We start from the raw sequence: 26,599 nt of genomic DNA, 5'->3' as shown, positions 1-26,599 counted from the left end.
TCACACGAAACCATTCACGAACTTATGCGAGAGGTTGATGAAGGGTTCTGTATTATCCTATATATGTAAGAATGTATTTCCACGCTCACTTCTCCACTCATTAATCGAAGCCGTCGTAAAATTCCATATGCCAAGTAATTTTATTTTTAAAACGTGGACACGTGGATCTAATAGCACGTTTAACTTCCACGTCAAAGTATACACGAATATCTTCCAGAATTAGTCACCTTACGGTATAGCCTCGAGATATGGTCTATGTTATTTTATTCTAAAGATATATATGCTGGCAATCGCGACGTCCATGCTAATCAAGAAATCGGTATTTTCGAAATATATATTATATGACATAAGAACAATTTATTTACAACATGTAACGTAATATTAAAGTCTGTTTAAATGAAATAACGTGATGACGGGATTCCAACAACATTTTATAAAAACGTTCATAAATTATTATATTATTTAAACATTATTTTATTGTTATAATTATTTAAAATGCAATAAATTAATATTATAATTATTCAAGCTCTCTTAATTCTTTGCATCGCGATTTATTCGCCTTCGAGATTAAAGGTCGTTGCGTCTCTTTTCTTTGTATCTCTGCAGTGGTTCGTGCTAGATAACCAAAGGCACCGTTTAAATGTCGCGGAAATTTCACACTTTATAAACGAGCGGCGTTAGCTCGAACCCGCCCATGATCATTTCGTCATCTACTATCTTCGATAGCATAGGGAAAGTTCGGCAAGGCGCACAATGGTGATGTGTATAGTGAATTCTTGCGCAGCGTGCAACGTGTATGATGTATATTCATTGTCTCTAGTCTGTCGGCAAAAATATAATTAGAGATGGCAATTAGCAGTTACGGTAGTTTAGCAATTGTTGGCCGATAAATTAAAAATATGTGTAGACTGCATGATAACGATCTACGGCAACATTAACTAGACTGCGATCGCGTTTCTTCGAGTCGTTACACGGCATCGACTTCATATTAGCAGAACGTTTTATAACCACTGACAATGCTTATGAAGCTATTTACTTTATACATAATACGCGTATACTGCCGTAATCGCGCAGTTACTACCTACTACTACAATATTTTTCAATTATAAAAACAATATGTCTCTATATGCAGTCAATGGTGCGAACAAATATTTGACAATCATTGACGCGGTTGAATGTTCATGCATATGTTTTATCATGCAAACTTTGTGACGCGCGCAATCATCGGACGATCAAATAGAATCTATACATAAGCCGTAAAATTTACCGAAGAATCAAGCAAACAGACGTGAAATGCCAGTGTATGAGGTTAAACAAGTTCGAGGTATAGGAAGTTTATTGGTTAAAAGTAAAAATCATAAATGATATTTAATGAGATACTAAAAGTTTTTTCGCGCTGAGACTTCGCGGTACTTCGCATTCACTCTCCTGAGAACCTTTGCCGAGCCTCCATCTCGGGAAAGACGTATCTTGCAAAGATACACAGACTCATCCATCGTGACACCGTGAAAGAGATGCGTACGTGCTTCAAGCATCGTAGCAGCCAACAATCGGACTGCATAGACTCTTGGGCAAGACAGGAAGAGAAATAACGTACGCAGCAGGGAGAGGTAATGTACGCAGCAGAGAGAGGGACGTGTAATTAATTTCTCGAAGGTTCGCAACGACGTGGAGTGGGCGGTCGACGAAATATACGTCGCAATAAGAGTGGAGCGAGATAGAACGCAAAACGGTGTACGGTGACGTGGGGAGGAAGAGCAAGGTAGCCAATCCCTTTCGACCTTGCTCGCAAATCGAAAAAGATCGACATATCATTGAACATGCGTGTTTTTTTATCGCGGAGAGCCGCGTGCGCGAATTCCTCCGCCGGCGGCGGCATGGATCAGGAAGCTGTCGAAAGCGTTGACCTTGCACTGCCGGATAGATTCGCGAGACAAAGCAATGCCCAAAGTAGAAAAAAATCCCGGAGGCGTGTGCGGCCCCAATCGATCTCCTTCAAAAAATGGGATTTTAACCCTTCCGCGCATGAAACACCATGACATACGAAGTGAATTATGTATAAAACCAGGGCACTCCATCTTTCTATAAAAAATTTTTATTACATCCATGTTAAAGATAATCAACGTTTTTTCAACTAAAGCTATAATTATGGTAATATGTAATTGTGAAATATAATGGCATTGCCTACGTTGCGACTCGGAGAATAAAATATCGGAGAAGCTTAATCGAAGCAAATTTCATTAGTTCCAGCTTGTAAAATATACTTTCTAACAATAAAAAAAATCATAAAGAATTAAGAAGAATCATTCGGCGCACAATCGATCGTGATCGATACGAGCGCGAGTTAAATCGCGTGATGAGAATAGATGCCGCACGCGCGTTAATTCACAGTCACATTTAGATTTCAATCAAAACGCACAATCGTCATTAATGGAAATCGTACATATTGCACGTGAGGATGTACTCATTTTTCCTCAACGACGAGTTACCAATGACAGTCTCATGATTCGCCGGCGACATTTAATGTCCGCTTGCAAAATGCGGCTAATAACTTTAATCGACTCGTACGCGAGTATCTTTGTCGTTGACACGGCGGTACGATACTTTGTCCTCTGGTATATACTTAAGAAAATAAGTAGCGAGCAACTGTAGAGTTGACTAATTGTATAGCGAGTATAATTGTGAATACTCGTATATAGAATGTCCCTGTTTCGCTGCACTTCCTTTCATGCACGAAGGTTTTGAACAATTAGAATTAATTTTTTCTAAACATAAAAATCTACATTAATAATTTTTAAACTCTCTAATAAACAATTAAAAAAATTATAAACTTTCCATATAATGTTTTAAAATTATTAAATCAATTAATAGTTATATAATTAATCTAATTATTTTTCATTAATCCAAAAAAAGATTATCACAATATCCATAAATATTTATAAATCGATTCAAGAAAATTTTTGCTTAATTAATATTTTATCGATAAATTCACTCTTAATCTCGCAACTATCGCAGTCCGTTGATTCGCATCCGTTATTACCCAAGAATGAGAGAGAATCCGCAGCGCCGTTTCTCTTTATTGCAAAAAAAAAAGAAAAAAAATTCAAAATTAATTGACGATGCAAGGAAGTCGGGCACTGTCTAACGAATCATCGACAACAACGCGATATGGGAAAAAGCGTTACGGTCTGTTTAAATAGAGAATTTCGCGAGACGTCCGTGATGCCGACCCGCGAGAGATCGGGCCGTAAAAGTCACGTAACTTTTCGCCTTGGGGCGACCGAGCGAGCGAGCGACCGGAGGTCAGTCGAGAAGGGGCGGTGCACTTGACTCTCAACGATCGAGATCATTGCGTGAGATCACGACCTCGCAGATGTCTTTTGCGGATCGCGAGTTGAACGACGCGGGGAAAGGAGTCGGGGTAGGAAGGAAGCAGTTCCGGGCGTGTTAGTCCTTGCTTGAAATAGAGCGCTACGTGCGTCGCTCCTGAGCAGAATATTTAATTTTCATGGAAAGCCAAACGTAGTGATTAGGCCTAATTTGCGGGCATGCGTTAACGCGCACCTTGTCCTCGCGGATCGGCGAGCGATCGCGTGAGTCAATCGATTCGATCGAGGATAGGAATACGTCAGGGAATTTCTTAGAATCGATCAAAGCGCGATGATTCTACTCGCGGATCTGCTGGATCTGCCGACGATGTTATCTTTGATCGGCGAAATTCAAGGTTACGAAACGAGCCGCTGGTACCACCTCGGGCGATAAATATTGCATAAGGGTCACTGTTTCATCGCGGTTGCGTCAAGTTTCGCAAAGTGTGAAGCGACAGTTCGGCAGTCACGTTAGCCACTGTTACACATAAATACCAGCCCGCATCGCGTAATTTTTGCCACAGCTGTGGCTTTGTTTTAGTTGCGCCTGACTGACATCATTGATACCGCCGAGACTTTTCATAAAAATATGACATTTCGTTTATTATCGTGATCCGGATTTTGCGAGGTAAACTTTGCCATAATGGAAGATTACGCCACGATACGATTACCGCGGAACCACCTATGAGAACAATTTTACTCAGACGTCGGGTATTAACGCGCCAAATGTTACTCAATATAATCGATAATATTCGATCAACGGTAGTCACGGTCGGTTTTTCATTTTATCTAATCCGATCGAACAAAGAGCGCGATTCGCACGCTTCGACGCGCCTTCGTCGTTGCGTAAAATAAAACGCAGTTTCTGATTATACAGAGATGTTTTCATCTTACGTACGCTTTTTTCAAGCACTCATACGACAAAGAGAAAACTATAATAAATCAATGACCAGCTTACAATTTCAAGGCTTCCTTTTACACTGTAAAAAAAAAAGACAAACTTCAGACAAAGTGGCTGCAGTTTTTTTTTTCAAACACACTGTCTGAATTTTCAGACGCATTGTTCTGAACTGTTAGAAAAAAAAACTATTCTGATGATTAAGATTATCTGAAATTTCTTTCAGATAAATCTGCATGTTCAAATAAAAGTCTACATTTTTAGAACATTTTTTATAGTATATTTACAAATCTGGAAAGAATTTGTGGTAGGAAAGATACAAAATTTCTCTTGTAATCACTTTGTTATCCATATCGAAAATTGCAAATACGTTCGTACATGCAGTCCGATAATAAACAGGTCTTGTATATCAAAAACAAGACCGGTAAACCAGAGTAAGGTAAAACATACGATAAAGCGAATCCGGTCATGCTTACGACTGATAATCACACGAAGGACAATGTTACAAAGTATAAGACCGTAGATATTTCATCACAGAAATAAAAAAAAACAGATATTTCATTTGCTAAAGTACAAGATAGATACTCGTGATAACAATAATGAATGATGAATTCAAAAATAATGTAAGATCATTTAATAGAATTCTTCATCAAGAATTTCATTATATCTTTTCTAAAATTGATCAATAAAAATCAACTAAAATTTTTTTTATTACATTTTATTCTAATATCAATAAACTTTCGATTGTATTAGAAACAAGAGATCATTATTGTGCTTAGTCATGAGATATTATTCGTTGTCATTATTCACATAATCTACACAATACATAGAACGAGTGTTTCGCCTGACCGCAACGATATAGCAAACACGATCGCAGCTCTATCCAAGATATTAAAACCACTATCAAAGAATGAAATAAGACGAGCGCGTACACACTTTTCTCTGTTTATAGCCGACGAGAGTAAAATCTCGTCTCGAGGCGAGGCGTGTCGCGGTTACACGCGGAATTCGAGAGATAAGAGTCAACCCACACTTCCTCGGTCTCGTTACACGGCGACCGGGAGAGATACGACGGCTTTAATCCCTGCTGTCCAGTCCACGTTTCCTGTATTCGCGAGATGGAGAAATGGGACCGATATCCTACGTTAACCGGATTGACTTAGGGCGGATTGGTCCCTTCCTCCGATCTCTTGTTCGTCCTTGCGTCTACACCCGCCACGAGTGTATGTCCCCTCGCGAGGAAAAGGCACGACGCCTGGGTCCCACCGTTGCGTGTGTTTGTGCGTACCACGTATGTCCGGAGAAGAAAAAAAAAAAAAGATCGATTCTCTCTCGACCGTGGTGGAACTGCCCGTGTGCAGAATCGACGTGCGAACGAACGAGGGAGCGAGCACAGGCGCGCTCGCACGTTCGCGAGAGTGGGAGATACGAAGGTATAAAACCGATCTGGTGGACTGGTACCAGCCAGTCCAAAGGCCAGATGCGGCGACGGCTCTAGTCGCGCGCGTGCGAGAGAGACGGATCACGGTGCTCGGCGTGCGGTACTCATAATTTAACAGGCGCGCACACAGATGCAAAACGCGCGTACACGCGCACGTTATATTCATGCGACACTGACCAGCGCATCGCTGGTTATCCCTCGATGGTGATTCCGTGCAGGATTTTCGCGAAAGGGTCGAAACCGAGTTCGAAGGGAAATTCAAAGGGAAATTAATTTAACGAGACGGCGAGGTACCTGTCCTGTTCCGAACGAAAAGAAAGGACAACGAGCTCCGACTCGATCCTATCTGTCTTGGAGAACACGATATGTACCCTAGGATACGCGCTTAGTATCGACCTCTCCCTCTTAAATATCGAAAGGAGGATTTCGAATTAAACGCCGATAGTCGCGCACGGAGCATCCGCGTGAAAAATCGATCGATCGTTTTTCGCGATTCGTTTTTCGAGGGTGACTGATAGTGGTTTCTTGTGAAATTTGTGAATTTAAACACAAAAAACGATCACCAGCCGTTGCGACAAGGAGTGGTGATCACATCGACGAGGTAACAGACTCCCGGATAATATCCGATGAGGATTCAAGAGGCATCATCGATCTTCAACGACAATCTGGGAGAGAGTGTTCCGTCAGAGCGATTTCGCGAAGGATCGACGCCCCGTAGCATGTCGGCAATTCGTATCAACGTAGAGGAGGCATCCAACAACGGCCGCGAGGATTTCGTTAGAAACGTAAGTCCGATTACACGCGGCAGTCTCGACTCGAATAATCGATGTAGTAACGTCTTTTACTTCACCGACGATCTACGAGATGCCGATGAGGGGGTATAAAGGGGGAAGGATAGTTGACAGCATCACGCGGAAATCGCGCTTGTCCCTCCTCCTCCTCCCCCCCCCTCCCCTCTTCCCCGTTATTTTGTCGGTGGCTTTCTATTTTATCGTTCCTTCCGCTATACAGACGGCTGCTGCGCATCCATGATCACCCCTCCCCCTCCCCCCTCCTCCTCCTCCTCCTCCATCGGAGATTCAACCTCGTGAAACCCGGAGGCACTTTCACGGTTGCGCGACGAATATCTCTTGGTTTGGCGGGAAACGCGTCACAAAGGGAACCGCGAGCGCGTATCTGAGAATCGCGCCGAGATGCGGTGAAACGATCGGAGCGAACTAACGAGCTAATGAGCTCACGCTCATTGCACGATGAATAGATTGAATCTTAAAGCGAAAACTTTTATTTATTCATTAATTATGTCAGTGTTTATCGGTAATTTCTTTTCATTGTAAAATAGTCATTGAGATAGTAAAGTCGTCCTCCTCTATTCATTACGAATAACTTCCGCCTGGTAGAAATAATAGAGAAGTGTCGTGCTCCTGTCAACGTTAGATCTATTTTAGTCACACACACACAGTGTCTGTCCGGATGATTTATAACGGCAAGAGTTCAGAGAGCTCTGTAGACAGATGTCGAGATGTATCTTTTATTCAAAACTACGGTCATGCCGCAATCAAGAGAGCAGCAAGTTCAATACACGAGCCTTAACAGGAGCGATGCGGTCTTAATATAATCGAGGTATTCTGGTAAAAGGCATCGAATGCATTAGGTTCACGGGCAACGTGTATTACTATATACCGTAATACCGTTCACCGCGAATACTTAATAAGCCTGACACCCGTTCAAGTTTTATGTAATGCAAGAACGGTGTTCTACAACTTCGCCAGCAGTCGGGAAAACGAAGAACAATATTGTTCCCATATATATGCATTCCGCGTCTAGAGCAACTAATGCGGTGAAAAATAATGCGGTAAATAAAAAATCTTTTCTCAAATGCGCACGCGATCTGATTTTCCACGCTAACTACATAGTAATTACTATGCGTGAGAACAGTTCCTTGAGATAGAATAAGATGCTTTATCTGCGTTTAAAGATGCAATTCAACAATAGCGCGTCACGCATAATTACACAATTTCTCCGATACGGAAGTTTATCTCGGTTAAGAGGAAAAAAAAAAAAGAAAAAAAATCACGATTCATCATAGAATTTATCGTTAAACTAAAGTCGCGATTTTTGCAACACCCTGTATGCTTGACTATTCCGGTTTTGCCAAGCCGCTTAGCCGTATAGTGATATCATTTTCACGCTGCAGATATCTTTCGGTTTCATTTCACGTTCGACGGACCGCGGTTATCCGTAACTAAAAACGGCAGCCAAGTGGTTCGACTTGTTACTTCGTTTAGGTCTATGACGCCAAGTTTGTGCTTAATACGCTGCAGGCTAATTACAATAACGTCGCGTATTTAATGACGCGACTTTTACCGAAGTCTGTGCAATAGTAGCGAAAACACACAACGTCGTTAATTTATTTATGGTAAAAGATTCAGTTTCACTTATATGTTTCTTCGATAAATTTTTAACTTTCGCTTGTAGCAATCGAATAAGATAGATCAGCCTCATTACATATGCGTATATTAAAAATGCAAAACAACATATATTTCTTTAAAAAAAAATCCTAATTCCCAAAATTCAATAAATGTAAATAAAATTCTCTTCTTTATTTCTCTTTCTTCCGTAACGCAAACCGGCCGAGCGTTTTCCTTTCTTTCGATCACCGATTTCATTCCAAGCCTCGTTTGCAGTTTACGAGCGCTCATGCGTTAGCCTCATAACAGATTCGATGTTAAGGTCGAAAGAATGAAGAGCAGTTTGCGGGTGCGGGGCTGTCGCAAGAGAACAATCTATGTACTTCCATCGTCGCGAGCTACACGAGAGATCTTAACAAGGCGGTGAACAACCATTTGCAAGCCATTAATCTTCTTATGCGCAAGTTCCATAATTCTCGTCATTTTAATGTTTACGACTTCACTTGTGCGATTATGCGCGTGTGGATGAGGTATGCGCGAGATATAGCACCGCAAAACGCAATCGTCACGGACCTTGTTTCACGTGACGCAAATTCCTATCCATAGAAATCATAATTTATGATCGGAGAAAAATTTTGATGTCTTACGAAAATTTTATAGCACGCCCTTTTAAGCCGCTTTAAAGTTTCGATTAGATTTTATTATAACCGGGGGCAGAATTTTTCGAATGCCGCGAGACGAAATAAAATTGTGACATCTCAACAATCTGATGTCCATAAATTTTTCGAAGTAAAATTCTCCAGACACTTTGTTCGATGCTTTTTTTTAAATCTCAATTTATGTCTCAACTGGCCATCTCATCCCACATTTAACTTCTGCCATGCAACAAAGGCTGAAAATTAATCGTAGAGTCCGATGATTTATGACTTACGCCCGTTTTTTGCATCGTACTGTGCATACGTGATTTGCGCAAGCATCACGCTAAATATTTTTCAATTGCAAAACCGCTAATGAATAAACAAAATGTCTTAGAATAAGTTAGATAATGGTCTTAACAAGTCTTAACAAGCGCACTTACACCTATCTCGCAATAATATCTCACGACAATTAATCTGCAACATATTGATTTAAAAAGATACATCGTCTGTTAGATTAGAAGATCGTGATTATCAAGTATTTATGATAAAGCAATAACTTCTTCTAAACATTTGCTCGCGCGAACGCCTCTTACTTTGTCGTAAAAAAAGCTAATTTTTTTTATTAAAATGCAATTTATAGGGTGTATAAGAAATTTTAATTCTCCGCTTAATTTTATGCGCACCCCAGACCTTCGGGAGATACGTCGGGTGGAATGCATGCATAAAACGAGTGTCATTTGCCGAACGACTAGTCATGCAAGGTATAATCTCGCTCCTTTTTGCTTCACGGCACACCTCAAAGGAGGTGCAAAAGTGGCTGCGAAGTACTGGAAGTTAAACTCTGATACTTAACGTCACTGTGAGAGGAAAAAGAACGAGTAGACCCCTGACGAAAAATAGCTGTCGTGATGTGTCATTTGTATCAAATGGATGGAAACACGATGATTTTTCTTGCTCTGATAACAAGTATTTCTCGTATGATACGAATTAGCCATGTGTACAAAATTAGTAACATACAGACCAATTATTTTAGCATGCAAACTGTAACGACATGTCAGAAATGATCGCTTCCTTTGGCATTTAAAAGCAACTTCGCGCACGAACGTCAAACAAAAACAATCACGAACACTTTTACCAAATAAAAATAAATGTTTCTACTGCATACAAATTATTTATTGTCAGAATTAAATCATTAGATGATTAATTCAATTAAACAAAAATGATAAAAATAAAAATGCTTTCTGTAAAAAATCTAATAATTCGGATTTTACAATACATGAATTAATATAATTAAGTTTTTTAAATCTATAAATCTCTCTCCGGAAAAGACAGATCGTAGATTACGATCTGCCTTATGGAGAATATGATCGATACGATGAATCGAGAATTTCACTTTCTACACGTTCGTGTCTAACGCGCCAATAACTCGCCTCGCAGTCGGATCCCGTTCATGCATCTTGCAACAGAATTCGACTGATTGCAACATGCCAACTGGGGAAGTCACACAACATTAACATCCGTCTGCGAGAATGAAAGGGAAGACGAATTCTGTTTACTCTTGTAACCCTCTTGACCGAAATTCAATTTTATTATTAATGTAAAAGTATTTTCTTCCGTCGTCGATCGGATTATTTACGCGCAATGACCTATAATTGCGCGTCACGCTTGTTCCATGTGACAACAAAAAAAATCGCTACACGGCAGGTTACAAATTGAATTTATGTAACTCTTGGATGCAATCTATTTCGGAACGTGAATTCACTGAAGAACAGGATTTTTTGGTGAAACAAATAATTTTTTATCTATATGCAACGAGTCACAAATTGAATAGCAGCGAATAAACAAGTTATTTCACATTGTGTTCCTTTTTATTTATTTTATGCAGAAAATATGGAAAACCCCAAAAATCGTATTTGTTATAATTACGAAAATTTAGAATATCTCATCAAAGATAATAAATTGTGGAAATAGAATGTGTTAATATTATTACCAAATTCTGTTTGGAACAGAGAGATCTTAATAAAAAAAATATATATATAGTTACTGTCATTAAATTTACAAATTAAAATAAAAGTCGAAGCATGTAACGCTAGAGCATGAAAATAACCCATTTTTAACGAAGCAGGAAACGATTAACGATATTATTCTCCCTCCTTTATTAGACACGGATTAAATATTAAAATTATAAGATACATTGTTTATATTTTCAATCAAATTTACGTGCTGAATAATAATTATTCTCTAATAATTACTTCAAATGGCTTCTTTTGGCTTACACGATAAAAATGTAACGTAATAAGCGAATATATATATTTAATTTCTCAATATACATTAAGCCTCGGATATTCAATATAATTCTAATAATATAAATATATTCACAGATATATTCAGTATCATATAGATCCTCGACTCAATATCTGTAATCACATACCCACATATGTATGTATCACATTTGTATATTACGTAATAACTTACATAATGTAAATTACTTTATATCTCAAGACTTTAAAAGCTTTTATTTATAACTTGCGATTCGTTCAAGTTGCATACCAGCTGTCACTCGACACGATTTCGGGAACCGATTTCGATAGTCGGTAGAGTACATCAAGGCAGTACGTATATTCAATGGAAGGAGTAAAAAATGATGACTAATTGCAAGTGATGTTATTACATCAAAAAGCTAAGCGTTACAACGCGTTTACATTGCATTTATGTAACCGCAGAGCTGTCAAATACCTTAAGAAAACATTTTGTTAGTGGTTGCGTGATCAGAAAGATGTATACCAAACTTTCTTCCGTACGTTTCCATCGCTTCTCCGGAATATTCCGAAACTAATCACACCTCAAAAATCTTAATAAATATGAAAAAAAAACGAAACTGCCAGGAGAGAAGTGTCCGATTATATTAAGCGCAGTATATATTTTGCAACATTTGCCTTATAATTAACATCTTCGCCGAAATCCTTGACCCTCGCAAACGCTAATCGAAAAGAATCGCAAATTTTAATCAGTTTTTATCTAACAATAAACTATGTTTCAAAATGTTCTTCGGTTTGATAAATAATCGACTGTACTAATTTAAATTATAACGAGCAATTTCCATAAAAGAATGATTACGTTATCCTTGCACACTGTCATCTGCATAAGGATTCCGATGGATTATGACACGATCGATCGATTTCCAGAACGATTAACGATCAAATTCGGCAATGTCAGTTATTAGACTCGTATTGGGACCGACCGAGAAGAAATGAGGGGCAAGAGGAAGATGTGGAGTCGGCTTTTAGCGTCCTTTAGCATGCGAATGAAACGCAACTGTCAGCGATTTCGCAATTTACGGAGCGCCGCGTCCTGTCGAGTTCTCTTTATTTACATTGCAAATGCAAATCGAGCTGATGCTGGTCAGAAGACTCACAACGACCTAGAAGGTTTAAACCCGATGATTAGTCGAGGACAGACTCCGAATCCATATACTTGTAACATTTAACAGTGATAAGTTGTGATACAACGTTTATAATTACTAAAGCTTTATTCGAATGTTTTATTTCTAAATCTTTTGTATTTTGTTAAAATTGCAACTAGTTTTAATAAACAGCCTCGCCACATGGAGAATCATATATTAAATTATAATAAGAAATGTACATTTTTATAATATTTTCTATCTGATTGTGTGTTAAATCTCACGTGCAAAAAAAAAAAAAAAATCAGCCATCAAATTTATTTTTGATGACAATCCTATGTTTATCCTGCATTTATATAGCTCGTTATAATTGCTCATAAATTCAATTTTTCTGGATATAATATCATCCTAGCGGCTATCAGAACGAGGAAAATTCTAACTCTCCGCAATCAACACTCGTCATGTAAAAAATTACATGACAATATATTCTGAATATCTTATCGAGGTCATTAGTGATTACTCGAATAAACGACGAAATTTCACGATTGCCCTTGGGCAAAGAAAGAAAGTGGTCGAAAGCGAAAGAAGAGGAAGGTGGGCGAACGGCGTTGAATATTACTCGCAGATAGATCTTGTGTCACCTGTCGAATTTCTGTGGTTAGATTACGGAAAAAGAAAGTTCGTCGAGATTTGTGAACGTCACGGCCGCACGAAAGTTATTTGCATTGCGTTGCGCCCGGTTGAAAAGAAAGAAATAGTGCTCGTAATCGATTAGCTGCTCTCTTTCTGCTCGTTCATTCGCATCAAGGACGAATGGATATCAAAAATTGCAAAATTCGTGAAGTTATCTGAGGACACCCGTAAAGGTGTCGAGGATATTGTGAATTATGAGCATCAGAAACTTACGGTGCGAAATTAACTTCTATCGCGTGCTAAACCACTATTTACGTTTGACAAATCGCCACGGGCCACGCCGAAGGCCTGAGCGGAGACTAACGAAGATAAACGACCGGCTGTTTGCAATGTCAGCACGAGCAAAAAATGAGATGGATATTTAGTCTACGCTAAACAGCAATGGCTAGTCTTAATTAAATTATAAGTATCTAAAATGAAAGATATGTGTACACACATACACACACACACGCGCGCGCGCGCGCGTGTGTGTGTGATATATGTAATTACTGAAAAACAAAGAATTTATAAAGAAACTTTGAAATATGAATTTCAAATACCTACTCATAATTATGAAAACATAGCATATTGTGTGTATCATTCAACATAGCTACAAAATTAAAAAAATATTTTTTATTGTGGAAATGTTTTTGCAGATGTGTATTATGTTAAATCATTTAAATTATATAATTAAAACTTATTTCCCAAGATGCGTAATTTATGCCGATCCTGTTAATCCTTTATACATAATGTTGCGTGTAATATTAAAAAATAATACAATGTGCTTTGTTGTCAGATCATTGTATAGGAAGTCGTGTAATTCTTACGTCGTCTCCGCGTCGTCACAGCAGTAAAATTACTGTGATGGACATCCGCTTCGAGAAAATGAATTATGACAGGAAGAACAGAACGGTGAAAACTCTCGAGTCCATATGCCGTATGGTTTGCGCGCGGTCAAATACGCTTCGTCCACTTCAGGAAATGATTTTCTTCCTACTCTTCGAACGCTTGTCGAACGTTAACTTAAAGCGTCACGTCTGTACAATGCGACGACTTTCATCTTTCCGTAACAATCGCTTATGTTAAACATTTAACCACCTCTTGAGCCTCTCAAGATAATGAGCCATATGTTTTCTCAAATTATACCATCTCTCTCATAGAGAATGTATACACGATATATATACACAATATATTTTTTTTTACTGACTCTATAAATATTTGAGGAGATAATTACAGAATTGTGTTCGACTTGCGAATAAATTAGTCTGCAACCTTAACAATCATATTCGGAATTGTTAATATGTCGCATGATTATCAGCGCAGAGACATTCATAATAATGAGCGAATAATTACCAATAAGGACTCAGCACATACTTCTCATTTGGAGTCATCACTCAACCTTTACTCGCTGCATATTCTGACGGTCTTTTTTTTTCGCAAATCGATCTGGTATCTACTAATTGGCAATCAGGTCGACCTCGCGGGTCGTCTATCCAAGATATGAGATGCGGAAAAAGGAAGGCAACAAAAACAGATAGATAAAATCGATTTAAAATCGATATCACACTTTTCTTTGACAATACATGTCCTCGAGAATAAGATAGTGATTTTACTAGCAGCATAAAACAATTAATAAATTATCAAGGGGGATACGAGACAAGATATTGACAGCACGCTTGATTGATACTCAAAATTGAAAACATAATGAAGTGAAATTGCCGCATTTATAATTTCAATTAAATTAATTACATACATTAATAAAGAAATAAGAAGTAATATATTGTATATATCAATTAGCAGTTAGTTTTTAAAAGATATGTTAAATTTTCAAAGGGAGCGAGAAATAGTATTATAAGAACAAGTAATATTCTATTCTTAATTATATGTACAAAATTTTGCAAGAAAAACGCGATTCCACCTAATAATATACGATCGTAAACAAAAATAATTTTGTTTTTAATCTATAATTTATAATCCTTTTAATAAACTAACTCTAATAAATTTTCGACACAAAAAATAATTATTTTTGTAGATGTTTGTAGAAAGTAACAATAATTTCGCCTGTAATAAAAATCATAAAAAATAAAATATTTTTAAAAAATGGCTATCACCCTATTTTTTCTTAAACTCGAATAGTCATTTTTTCAAAATGCTGTATTTTTTGGTTTTAATTATAAACAAAATTATTATTTATCAAAATTATACTACAATAACCATAAATAAAATGTTATCATTTTATTTATGGTTATCTATCTTAAAAACTGAATTTATTGAAAGCACGATATAGTTCATATAAATTTTATCGCTCTCTCTCTCTCTCTCTCTCTCTTTTTCTCTCATCGTTTTTCATCTAACGTATATCTCTGTATATCTCTCGTTGCATTAAATACAATTTCTCGCTGATAAAATGGGAGAGATGAAAGTTAATAAATTATTAATCATTAATAACTATAACCATATATCGAGGGAAATTCTCAACTTAATTTATTTCGCGTTCTCAGCATTTCTTAGGCATGAAACACGACGATCAGTACGCGCTGCGAGATAATTCCCTCGTAATCGCAGATCCGTTTCATAATCATGTACATAATGCGTCTGTGTGCTTTACTAGTTCGCGAACGGACTATAAAATCGAATCGAACATCCAAGGACTCGAAGCGCGTGCGATAGTCTCTCAATCAGTACATCGCAAATTATAGAAATTTGTAAATTTGTTTACTTTAGTGGTGATCGTAAATCGCAAGTGATGTAGCAATGTTGCAAAATATATAATGAATTGCGCAAACAGAGACTAAAGAGCACAGAAATATGTCCCGAAAAGTTATAGTCGCTGTAATACATGACACTACATATCTTAAATGTCTGTTGAATTTTTTAAATCCTAAAAATCATAAAATTTCTTTAATTAATTTTGCATAATTTATTTAAATGATATTGTTTTAAACAAAATAATTAAACTTCGATCTTTAAGAATATGTATCTCAATTGTTCACAACAATTTATAATTCTAGAAGAATGAAATAAGAGTAAAAATATTAAGGTCAAGCGGATTTAATTGAATTCGCATTAAGCAGACCTAGCCCTAATGATATCTTGATTATTAATTGACGGCAATCTAACAAAGACATTAGCTCAACAGACACAAATAGCAGCATGGTAGAATATCGCGATAAAATATACTATCTTACTCACTATTAAATATATCCTTGAATAACGTTTAAAAGAAAGGTGGTAGCTGCAAAGAACGGAACTGACCGTGTTGATAACCTTTCACTCATACTTGACAAGGTACGCAAAATGCGATGAAGTATATGTTAATTTGTAAAGTTATAATTTTAATCTTTCTTCTCCGCAGAGGAAAAATATTTAATTGTCCATTAAATTTCTTAATTGTAAGAGGTAATTTATTCATATATCCAGTTGCTTACAAAAAATACCGTTGAGTTACTTTGACATATCATCATGAAAAATTGTATACAATATGTTGTGTATATACTCTGACATGTTTTCCTGTATTCAAAGAATTGCTTTTTTCTAGTCAACGGTGCATCATCAATTAAGCTATTAATTTTCTTAGTTCCAAATTTTATTTCAATTTTTGGTTACATCTCCATAAAAGTTTACCGAATGAATAGCATAAATGTTAAGATTTGTATTCAAATATTCAAATATTATAAGAATAAAAATATTACGAATAGAATCAAGAATCTACCATTTAATTAAAATTTAAAAAATAACTAGACACATTTTTATATATGAAGAAAGTTTATATTAAAAATGCGATATTGTGCGATATATTATCGAAAAAGATTTAAATGGCTATATCTCAATCTTGTTTCAAAAAAATCGTCGATCTTCCATAATATATTTTTCCCTTAAAAACGTGTCTGATGATTTATTTCTGTATCTATTTCATCTCGTATTGGAAAGTGCTGTCGATTTTACGAGACTTGCCGCATTACATGGTTTGCAAACATAAAACGGGCGCGTATAGCTCTTTTTTTACACGCCGATAATTATGCCAGTAAAACTTACATCCTCATAAAGCGCACTTTGAGAGCTTGCAATAAATTATCGCTTCCGCGAATCTGATCGGATTGATTCGAAATTGGATTGATTGACTATCGATGTGTATGTGTAAAATAATCCGTCTTAAGATGCACAAGGTCGCACGATGGAAGTCTGTTATCGCTACCTTGTAACATATATCTTTTTACGCTCATTAGCGTTCAGGCATCTGGCGAGGTGACACTCGTTCGCTTATAAACGAAATAGACCGGGAGCTATCGACGTAAACCCATTCGATATCGAATATTTTGTCTGAACATTTTAATCCTACAACATACGATCGTTCAATGAGTCAAGCTCGTGCCCTGCGGTAATAAATTCCATCTATACATTTCCTACAAGCCCTTATATAATATAGGAAGAAAATACGATGTAATTTCAAAGTCGTAAGCCGGTTGATGTCGTTTATGGTATCGAAGGAACGATGCTACAAGAGATGGACTGTACACATACATACTTGGCGAAACGTCAATGGATTATTCATAGATCCATAAACAATGGATAGAAAAAGCGTGACGTTCATTACGGATACTATCGTTTTGCGATCGCAGAAGACGACGGCAGGGATCTTCGTTAATAGCAAATACATAATGTCTTTTAATGAGGACATTTACATTAGAAATGGACAATAATGATGATTATGACGGCGCCATATGCGGCATTGACGTTAACCACACTATTAACCATTTAATATCGCACATGCGATTTTACAGCATTTGACATTTATCCTGTGATTATGCGCTCTCGTTTATTGCAATGTAATAATTTTGATAAAAAAAAACAGGTATTTTTCTTTTTAAATAGTTTCGCTCTGAATACTATAATAATACTATCTAATAATTATATTTAGTCTCACTGCATTAATAAAGAAAAGTTTGTTTCTGCTGAAAAAGTGTATTTATTTCATCGTTAGAAAATTGGGCGCAATGCACACGATGACAACGCAATTATCTGGGATACGCAAAAATGAGAAATAGCATTGATTTAAAAAAATACTGGCGATGCAATTAATGGGATAACGCGGATTGAGCGTATATTTTCATAATGTCCGCGAACATATGCACTGATATCAAACTTAATGTTGTACCTTAATCATACGAACACCAAGGACATTCCAAGCAAAATTTCTCCGAACGCGCGATATTATTCTTCCCATCAATTACCAAGAACAAAAAAAGAGAGAGACATAGATGTTACTTTATGTCCTTTTCATACGTAATACGTTGATACGTAAATCCAATCTCTCTGTCGCATTTGATCTTTGATACGTCAAAAGAATAAAACGTAAAGTTATTTTTACTTTTTTGGGATCAAAAGATTTATAACGTAATTATTTTTGATGTCAAATGTACTTCTCAAGACTCTGTGAAAATAACATTTGATATCTCTTACTTAAATTTGTCTCGCTTTATTGCGATAATAAATTTTTCAAACACTAAATAGGCGTAACATGTTACTTGCAATTTACTTTTAAACGACAAAAATTGGATATGACATCTTTTGGACACAAGCTCCACACATACAAATTCAAAATATTATGTTACATAGGCCCAGAGCACAGGTGTGGCGCTTCGAGGTTGACCGGTGTATTGAGTTCTACAAAAATTCCTAACTCCTCACACCGTAAGCGTCGCCCTCTCTCTCTCTCTCTCTCTCTCTCTCTCTCTCTCTCGTTTCTTATCCGATTATTCGCGACTCTTCCATCTTTCGCTCTCGCGTACGACCGAAGAATTTTTCAAGATATCGGCTCGCGAAGAAATATACCTGTCACCGTCGTGACTTCGGGTCCGATGATTTCGTCACGAAACTCCCGTTTCGTTCAATGTTTTTACGAACGTTCTCTTTGCATATCACAGATACATATATAATGTTTCGTGAAATGTGATGACATCCATCTAAGTCTTGTGTTTTGTATTTTATTGTAATAATTTTTATATATAATTTTTCCACGATATTTAACAAGAAAATTATAATTTGATTATCTGAAAGAATATTAAACATACAACAAATGAGTTTACATATCTACCCCTATTAATGATGGATGTGCATTGTTAAAGTTAAGTATGGACGCAATAAATCAATCATACATTGTAATGCTATATGCTATATGCATTCAAGTGCTTTTTATTATTGTACTCCTAATTTGGTATGATCGATTAGCAAGAAATGACTTGAGAGATAAATTGGAATCCGTATATAATTAAAACCAATATCATTAAGCTTGCACGAAGCAAATTCAATAGAAGAAAAAAAAACGTTACGAATCATTAAGAAGATTTAATAATCATCTTTGTGATCTTTGAATCGAGTTCTCAATATGTATCATTTCAAAAATAAGGCAAGTTTTTCACGAAGATTATATATATATATATATATATATATATATATATATATATATATATATATATATAAAATCGCGCTGTAAATAAATATACAAATCTTATCGATGTTTCCCGCGTATGACTTAGCACGTTATTTCGAACAGTTCAATTAAATCTTTATTCGTTTGAGAATAAATAACAACATAACATAACAAGTATGGAACATAGCATTTCATTAGAGTCGTCGTACCAGTCGGGACGAGACGCCAGTGCACGCCTGAAAAACCGACACCGGGAATGAAAAAGAACGCGTAAACTCGTTCAGTCTTACGACGGTCCTTGGGCGACGCCCGGTCGCGAAGGTAGGCCACACCGGTGCGAAATGCACTTAATTTACGTGCGAAAATTGCCAATTAACTGGCGTAATCGGCATGTATACGCGAACGAGATAGCGCGGCACGTCGCGTCACGTCTTGTCAAGTGGTCCCTGCACGAAGTCACGGAAATGGCACGGCTACGGCCCCTAAAGTCGCACGGGGGGCGCGTCCGGATAGGAAGCGGGAGAGCAACTCGACATCGACGACTTTGTCTCGTCTTTCTGCACTAAGAACGAGAACGATGTACAAAAACAACGGCGGCGGACTTGACGCGCGCGGCACAGAATTCGAGAGCGCAACGGGCGTTGTGCAACGATCAAACCGGAATGTCGAGGTGTTCCACGCCCCCGGGAGACGCCGAAATTCTCGTCAATCTTCCTCTCGCAAGGAAGGAAGAGTGGGAGCAGAAGATGCTTTCGCGATATATGCCGTCTTGCTTTGATACAGTGCGCTCTAGGTCTCCCATTCGATGTAAAAATACACGACGAATTTTTAAATGAAGCTCTATCTAAGCGCGGTGAAATCTGTACGAAGACGTACAGATTTCACCGCGTACCGAAACGGACTCGTAAAAGTGACATATTTTTATTTCTCTTTCTCTTTCACATATATTAATTATTAAATAAATATTGTGGCTATTCCGCGATTCTAAATATATAATTAAATGTGATATGAAACTCCAAATTAATTAACTAAAACTTGTTTCTTAATAGTACTTTAAAAAATATAAGGAGATTTTAAAGAGAAAAATTAAATAATGTTTGCGTGCAAATGCGATTGTCTATTCGATTGCAACAGTAACAATAATATAAATACTGGCATATTTATTAAAATATCTATTAGCAAATTCTATTGGATGCATTAATACGCATTGTATACTAAATGCGCTTTCAGTCATTGCTAATTTTCAGTACCATTTTTAATATCAACTCAATAACGGAAAACTAATGTAAGTAAAGGCGCATTAAGAGCATACAAGCAAATTCATACATTAGCATAAAACCAATCACGGCAATCTTTTAAAATTATAACAAATTGGCAATCACTCTTATAGTACATCCCGGCTTGAAAAACAGATATTTGTATCGAAAAAATATGTAGAAATCGGATCAAACGTGTAAAAAAATAATTTCAGTTTGTTGATAGGAATTACCAGACATGATCTCAAAAGATTAATTTTCTTTCGAGTCAGAGTATAAATAGATAAAATTAATGAGTATATAATAAGATTTTCGCGAATTGTTCAATTTTATCGTCGTCTTAAAAGCTTTCCATTTAAGTATGCATTTTATACGTTATCGCTCGTAGCTATGTATAATGTTTTCTGGTGACAGATAAACGACACGCGATCGCAGATGGGGGACATACGGGCAAAAGAGTAGAGGTGCAATTGGCATGGCATTATCGCTTATGCAATCAAAACTTCACGTCGATTTACGTCGGTTTCAGATCGAGACGACAGCGGTGGCGACAACTACGGCGGTAGCTGCTGCCAGTCCGCTTTCCTGGCACATCCCAAGGCCGTCCTTGGTCGGGCGCAGCGAGAGAGACAGTGAAAATGGAAGCTGGGCTCATCACTTGCATCCAAACTCCCCTTCGAGAGGGTCGACGTCGTCTCAAGGATCCACCGCCAGTACACATGTAAATTTCTTTCGTCTCTTTTACTCGACAAGGATATTAAAATAGCCCCCCTCCCTATCTCCCTTAATTTTAAATTAAAATTAAAATCCGATTCTAAATTAACTTAAAAGATCAAAGTTCCCATGCAAATCTCAAAGAGCTGTTTTACTTTATTAGAGTCTCATCGTTCGATAAATGTTAATGATGATTTCGCGAATAATTTAAGTTATATATATTAAACTGAAATTATATATATATATATATATATATATTAAAAATTCAAGTAAAAATTGACATAAAAAATGATAAGCTTGTATTATATATAAGAAACAAGAAGGTTCGTCGGATTTCCCAAGATAATGATCTGTAAAATAATGATAAATCTTTCTAAATCGGTTTACAGAGCGCCGCGTCTGGAACGTTGCTACTCACAGCCGCGAATCTGGCGAATCTCGCCGCCATACATCCACCCACGGTGATGACACCAAAGCAGATTGATACCGCCTCGGTGGCCAGCAGCACTCATTTTACGGTCGTAAACGGTCTCGGCAGACCGACCACTGTCTACAGGAAGTCTTGGTGCGCGCGAAATCAGCTCACCGTGCTCGTGTGCACTATGAGCTTTCTGTTCATGGTCGGTTTGCTTGCCGGGATCCTTTACATGGAAAGTAAGTATCTGCTCTCGCAGCGCAGCGGCAACAACCGCCGCGGCGCGAATTCCTATTGCCACATGCACCGCGTGTTTCAACATCACGCGCGATCTCCGCGTGATTCACCATCCACAAAATCTTCTCACCGGTATTTATCTCTGATTGCAGTGAGGGCTCGCGACAAGTACAACTAGGCCGAGGGTGACGGGAGGAAAAAAAGGCGACAACACGTGACCATGAACGATGATCATCTTGATAGAAAAAGGCAATGAAGAAATAGAATTGGCGAAGATCGCAGTGGAAAGAATGAAGTCGAGAATATTGTTTCCGTAGAACCGAGAGAGAAAGAGGACACGCGTTTCATTCAATCACGATATTAATTTGATTTACTCGTATTTATATTTACCTTATTAAACCGTTCAGATCGCTCTCAGTTAGCAGACGTTCTCGGCGACGGTTCAATTTTTAAGTATATATATATATATATACATATATATATATATATACTGTATTACACCGTAACAAGTGTGGTACGTGAAAACCAGTAATTACATTTGTGTAATAAACAACGTATATTGTTAAGAGATTAACGAGATCCTCGAGTTGGGATAGTCTTGCTGTATTTATATAGAAACTAACGATTTCTTCGATTCGTATCGCGGGACACGATTCGACGAATATTGTAATATTTTATATTAATTGACCCCTTACCGCTAATGCGTGTTATTTAGAGCACAAGCAACTTTCTCTAAAATTTCTTCACCATTTTATACATGATTATGACACTTTCTGCACATATATATTTTTTCGCATAAGATATATGTGGTAAGGGGTTACGGACGACAGTGATACATGATGCGGTTCGTGATTGCTCCAAATAAAATGTATTTTTAGCGCAACGACGCTTCTCTTCCTTGGTTCTCAACTGATTTATTGTTCATTGTAAATCGCGTCAATATTATCGAGAGCTGATGAAGAGAGAAAGAGTACGAAAAGCATAATGTCACCAATCCTGATCGTCTAATAAAATTTCAAATCTGATCGCATTTTAATAATGAAAACCGACAGACAGTTTGGATGCAATCGACGAGATGGAACCAAGATAGCGAATATCTATTTAGGACCCCGCGTAACTTAATTCTCACTAACACAAATTGCCTTAAAATAAACTTTGATTTCCATCGGCATGTTATTCCAGAGATAAATGGAATATTTCAAACATAAATGGAAAAGTAATGAGGGGCAGTTGTGTCGATCCCTTTTCGCGTCTGTGATATTATATGCGTATTAATTAATCGTCGATTCAACAAGGAACTGTCAAATATATCAAATGTCGTTTCATTTCTACCTATCTTTTGCAGCATATCGAATAATATTCACAATCAAAAAATAAAATATATCACAGGGTGAGTATCTTAATCTATTGATTTCTACTACCTATCGACACATTTTTATATATCGTGTAACTTACAAAACTTATTTATTCGGTATAAATTTAAACAAAGTTAAATCGGTCTGTAGCGAGAAATTAGCATTTCAAAATATTCTATTTCTTTAAATATTTTTTGTAGATAAAAAAAATATTTTAGCGTGTGTAATTAATAGTGATAAAGAAAAATAAGAATATGCACTTACTTCCACTTCTCCAAGAGTTTGTGTCCATCTGTAATTCGGCATGTCTGCACCATTACCGCTGTTAGGCTTCAGTTTATTTTTCTCTTTTTCATCTTCTTCTTCTGCATCTGCATTGTCATCTTTAGAATCATCATTCTTCTCTTCGACATCTTTAGAATGTTCATTATGATCGCCACTAGGTCCCGCAACAGCAATGTCCTTTGCTAATTTCTGTAAATAAGCAAAAATTTTTAAGTATTATTATAATTTCTAATAAATAACTTTTCATCAGGAAATATTAAATAATATATTAAAGCAATCTTTAAAATATATACCTTGTTATCTATTTCTTCTTGTAATTTAACAGCCTGTTCATCAGTTAGTTCAACTATTCTAGAATCGTTATTTATTTGTTCTTCTTCTGCTTGTTCCTCTTTTCTTTTCTTTTCAAGTCTCTCCTTACGTCGTCTTTCTTGCTCAGCTCTTTCCGCTTTATCAGAGGCAGCTTTAGCTAAAGCGTTAGCTTCGTGTTTCTTGAACTTGCTCATGACAAGCTGCACATAAAGGAACAATTTTTTTGGTTATAGAAATCAGGTTATAGAAATTTCTAGAATAATCTACCAAACTAATCTCACATAATTATGCATATACAACAAATAAAGATAATTACTTGTTCAGCTGCCCCTTCACCGCCTCCAGTATAAAAGTCTGTTTTTCTCGCCAGGAAACTGAAGAAGGTATCTAATAACTAAAAAAGAAAGCTTAATGTAAATCTTATCATGGGTTAACCTCAATCAGGAAAAGAATAAAACTTACGTCTTTCACACCGCCTTCATGTTGTTGCGCCAATGCCAACAACATTCCATCAAATTGATCCTCCTTTTTCGTCATTATTTTTGAATATTCGTTTATAAACTGTTAATTATTTTACGAAGAAAAGGCCACAGTAATTCGTATCGTTTTATGTTGTTTAGTAACGACGAAGCTGTTGTTGCTTTGCTACGCTACGACATCACGTTTCCATGAGGAAATATCAAACATCTCAAATTATCGATCGAATACCCTGAGTGTAATCAACTGAGCGACATTAGCGTCCTCTGACAATGAAATAGCTAACGTCGTTCCAAATCGAAACAATAACCTTTGAAGAACCTTTATATCAACATTACTACCAATGATTTACAAAGAACATCTCGAATTATCGACCGAAATAATCTAACCAACTGAGCGATAGCAGTCCTTGGCAATGAAACTGCTAACGTCGTTTCGAGTTAGATATTATCGACTGCCCACAAGAAATGTTTTATTTTTACAATATTTTATTTAATAAATAAAATTTAGAGATTTAGAGATTAATATCTCTAAAAAAATAACTGTGCAAGTTCTCCAATATAAATTATTGTTTATACATTTTTTGATATTGATCTGACATGTTTCATATATATATATTTTGTTATAAATTATCATTTTTATTATAAAATTTTTGTATTTTGCATTTATTTGTGCAAAATATACTCTATTGCATTTATATCACAAATATTAAAAACTTTCATATCGGGGCACAGAAAGAATGGGGCGAGTATAAATTATTATACAAAATAAAATTATTATCTAGGCAAATATGTATATAATAATCAAAATGAAAAGCGCGCTGCAAAAGTTTAATAAATACAATATTTAATATTAACTTATATATCCTTAATTTTGTTTTTAAAGAGATTACAAAAATAAATCATCACATTTTTATTTTTCGAGTAATTTTCTTTAAAAATAATAATTATATTTTCATATAAAATATTGCTTTAGTTAAAAAAAATATATCTTTTATTCAATTATTTTTCAATTGTACCAAATTATATTACTAACACAAAAAAAGCACGGGCATAAGTCAGGTCACGATATTCGTGTCGATCGTTTCAGGGAAATCAGATAAAGCGGCGTGTATTCGTCGAACAAGCGCAAGAATTGTTTTGACTAACATGAAGCGTTCGCCGAATCACGCGAGTAGCAAAGGGAGGGGTAAAGGACCTTTTCTGACAATTCCAGATAATTTGAGGAAATGTGTAACAAGATACTACACGATGGAAAAAATTCACAAGAAGCAGATAATACGTGTGAAATGATATATATAAAGACTCACCGGCCCGCAGTCCAACGAAATACATTCACCTCTCTCGATTTAATCCTCTCTACGGCAATCTCGATGCTTTTCGACAATACCGTTCTTAATAATGTTCTTCATAATGCACTTGTAAAAGTCAGCTCGGTCATATATGGCATCAGAATGTCCAGAAAAAATTCTACCGCGATTGAACTTTTAATTACGATCGCCCGTATATATACTCGGCACTCCCGACACTCGATCAACTTCACGAAAGACGCGCAAATTTTTCTATCATGGACAACGGAATTTAACGAGACACGGACGCCGATCATAGACATCGGAAAACGCGTCATGATCGAGCGGATTAAAGTATGACATAAAGTAATCGCCCGCAGATTTACTCAGCACTGTCGGACTCGTCGCGGGCGCGATGCGATTTCGGTCGTCGGGCAAATCGCAAACAGAGAAGCACACCCGGGCCGATCATGGCGGACGTGAACATTGACCGTTACGCGAGATATCAGGGATAAACGGGATCTTGTCGCGATTAATCCGTTGGAATGATCTCTCCGATGCTTCTCTCGATGCTCCTTCATGCTGCTCGATAATCCTCGATATTCCGAATGTTGAAAGGCACTCGCGACGCTTGTCCAATGCTACGAAATTTATCTGACAATAAGAAGACGGTGGGCCGGGGGGGGGGTCCTTCGCGTCGTAATACGAGACGACGGACGGGCATCGATCGAAAGATATACTAATCGCGATCACGGAGAACAATTAATACACTGAGACTATCGTCCGTCGTCGGTGATTCGGCACTCCCGGTACTCGTTCGTGCACGAGATTCAGGAACGCGAAACGATCGCTCTTCGATCCACACGAGACGGAAGCGCGATGCACACTAATGTGCAGTTACTGAAATTCGATCACGTGATCGTTCAAATTCGCTCGTCTACCCGAAATTTCATCGCATTTGAAATTTCTTAACGGCGCGTGATGTTTTTCATTTATTAACGGAGA

At 37.0% G+C, this 26,599-nt stretch overlaps 2 protein-coding genes across 2 annotated transcripts in view; one reads left to right on the top strand and one right to left on the bottom strand.

Moving 5' to 3' along the window:
- The window catches only part of LOC126848396 (nuclear migration protein nudC), a 75,738-nt gene extending 51,228 nt beyond the window's left edge, over positions 1-24,510 (bottom strand). The window contains exons 1-4 of the mRNA XM_050589273.1: positions 24,292-24,510; positions 24,146-24,223; positions 23,811-24,029; positions 23,497-23,706 (exon numbers count right to left, since the gene is read on the bottom strand). Of these exons, the coding sequence (XP_050445230.1) occupies positions 23,497-23,706; positions 23,811-24,029; positions 24,146-24,223; positions 24,292-24,366 (582 nt within the window). The 5' untranslated portion in view covers positions 24,367-24,510. The remainder of the gene's footprint in view (positions 1-23,496; positions 23,707-23,810; positions 24,030-24,145; positions 24,224-24,291) is intronic.
- LOC126848407 (uncharacterized) lies at positions 5,629-23,192 on the top strand. The gene is made up of 4 exons (XM_050589301.1): positions 5,629-6,492; positions 21,041-21,232; positions 21,615-21,879; positions 22,030-23,192. Exons 1-4 carry the CDS (start codon positions 6,334-6,336, stop codon positions 22,053-22,055), a joined length of 642 nt encoding a protein of 213 aa, XP_050445258.1. The 5' UTR covers positions 5,629-6,333; the 3' UTR covers positions 22,056-23,192.
- Positions 24,511-26,599: the final 2,089 nt, after the last annotated feature.

Source organism: Cataglyphis hispanica, chromosome 3 (assembly GCF_021464435.1).
Source record: "Cataglyphis hispanica isolate Lineage 1 chromosome 3, ULB_Chis1_1.0, whole genome shotgun sequence".
Lineage (NCBI taxonomy): Eukaryota > Metazoa > Arthropoda > Insecta > Hymenoptera > Formicidae > Cataglyphis > Cataglyphis hispanica.
Note: the sequence above shows the minus strand (reverse complement) of the source record. Positions and strands in the feature narration are given on the sequence as shown.

Coding starts and splice junctions, on each gene's coding strand:
- LOC126848407 (XM_050589301.1), top strand. CDS start 6,334: ATGAGGATTCAAGAGGCATCATCGATCTTCAACGACAATCTGGGAGAG. Junction 6,493..21,040: donor GCGAGGATTTCGTTAGAAAC/GTAAGTCCGATT, acceptor CGTCGGTTTCAG/ATCGAGACGACAGCGGTGGC. Junction 21,233..21,614: donor GATCCACCGCCAGTACACAT/GTAAATTTCTTT, acceptor ATCGGTTTACAG/AGCGCCGCGTCTGGAACGTT.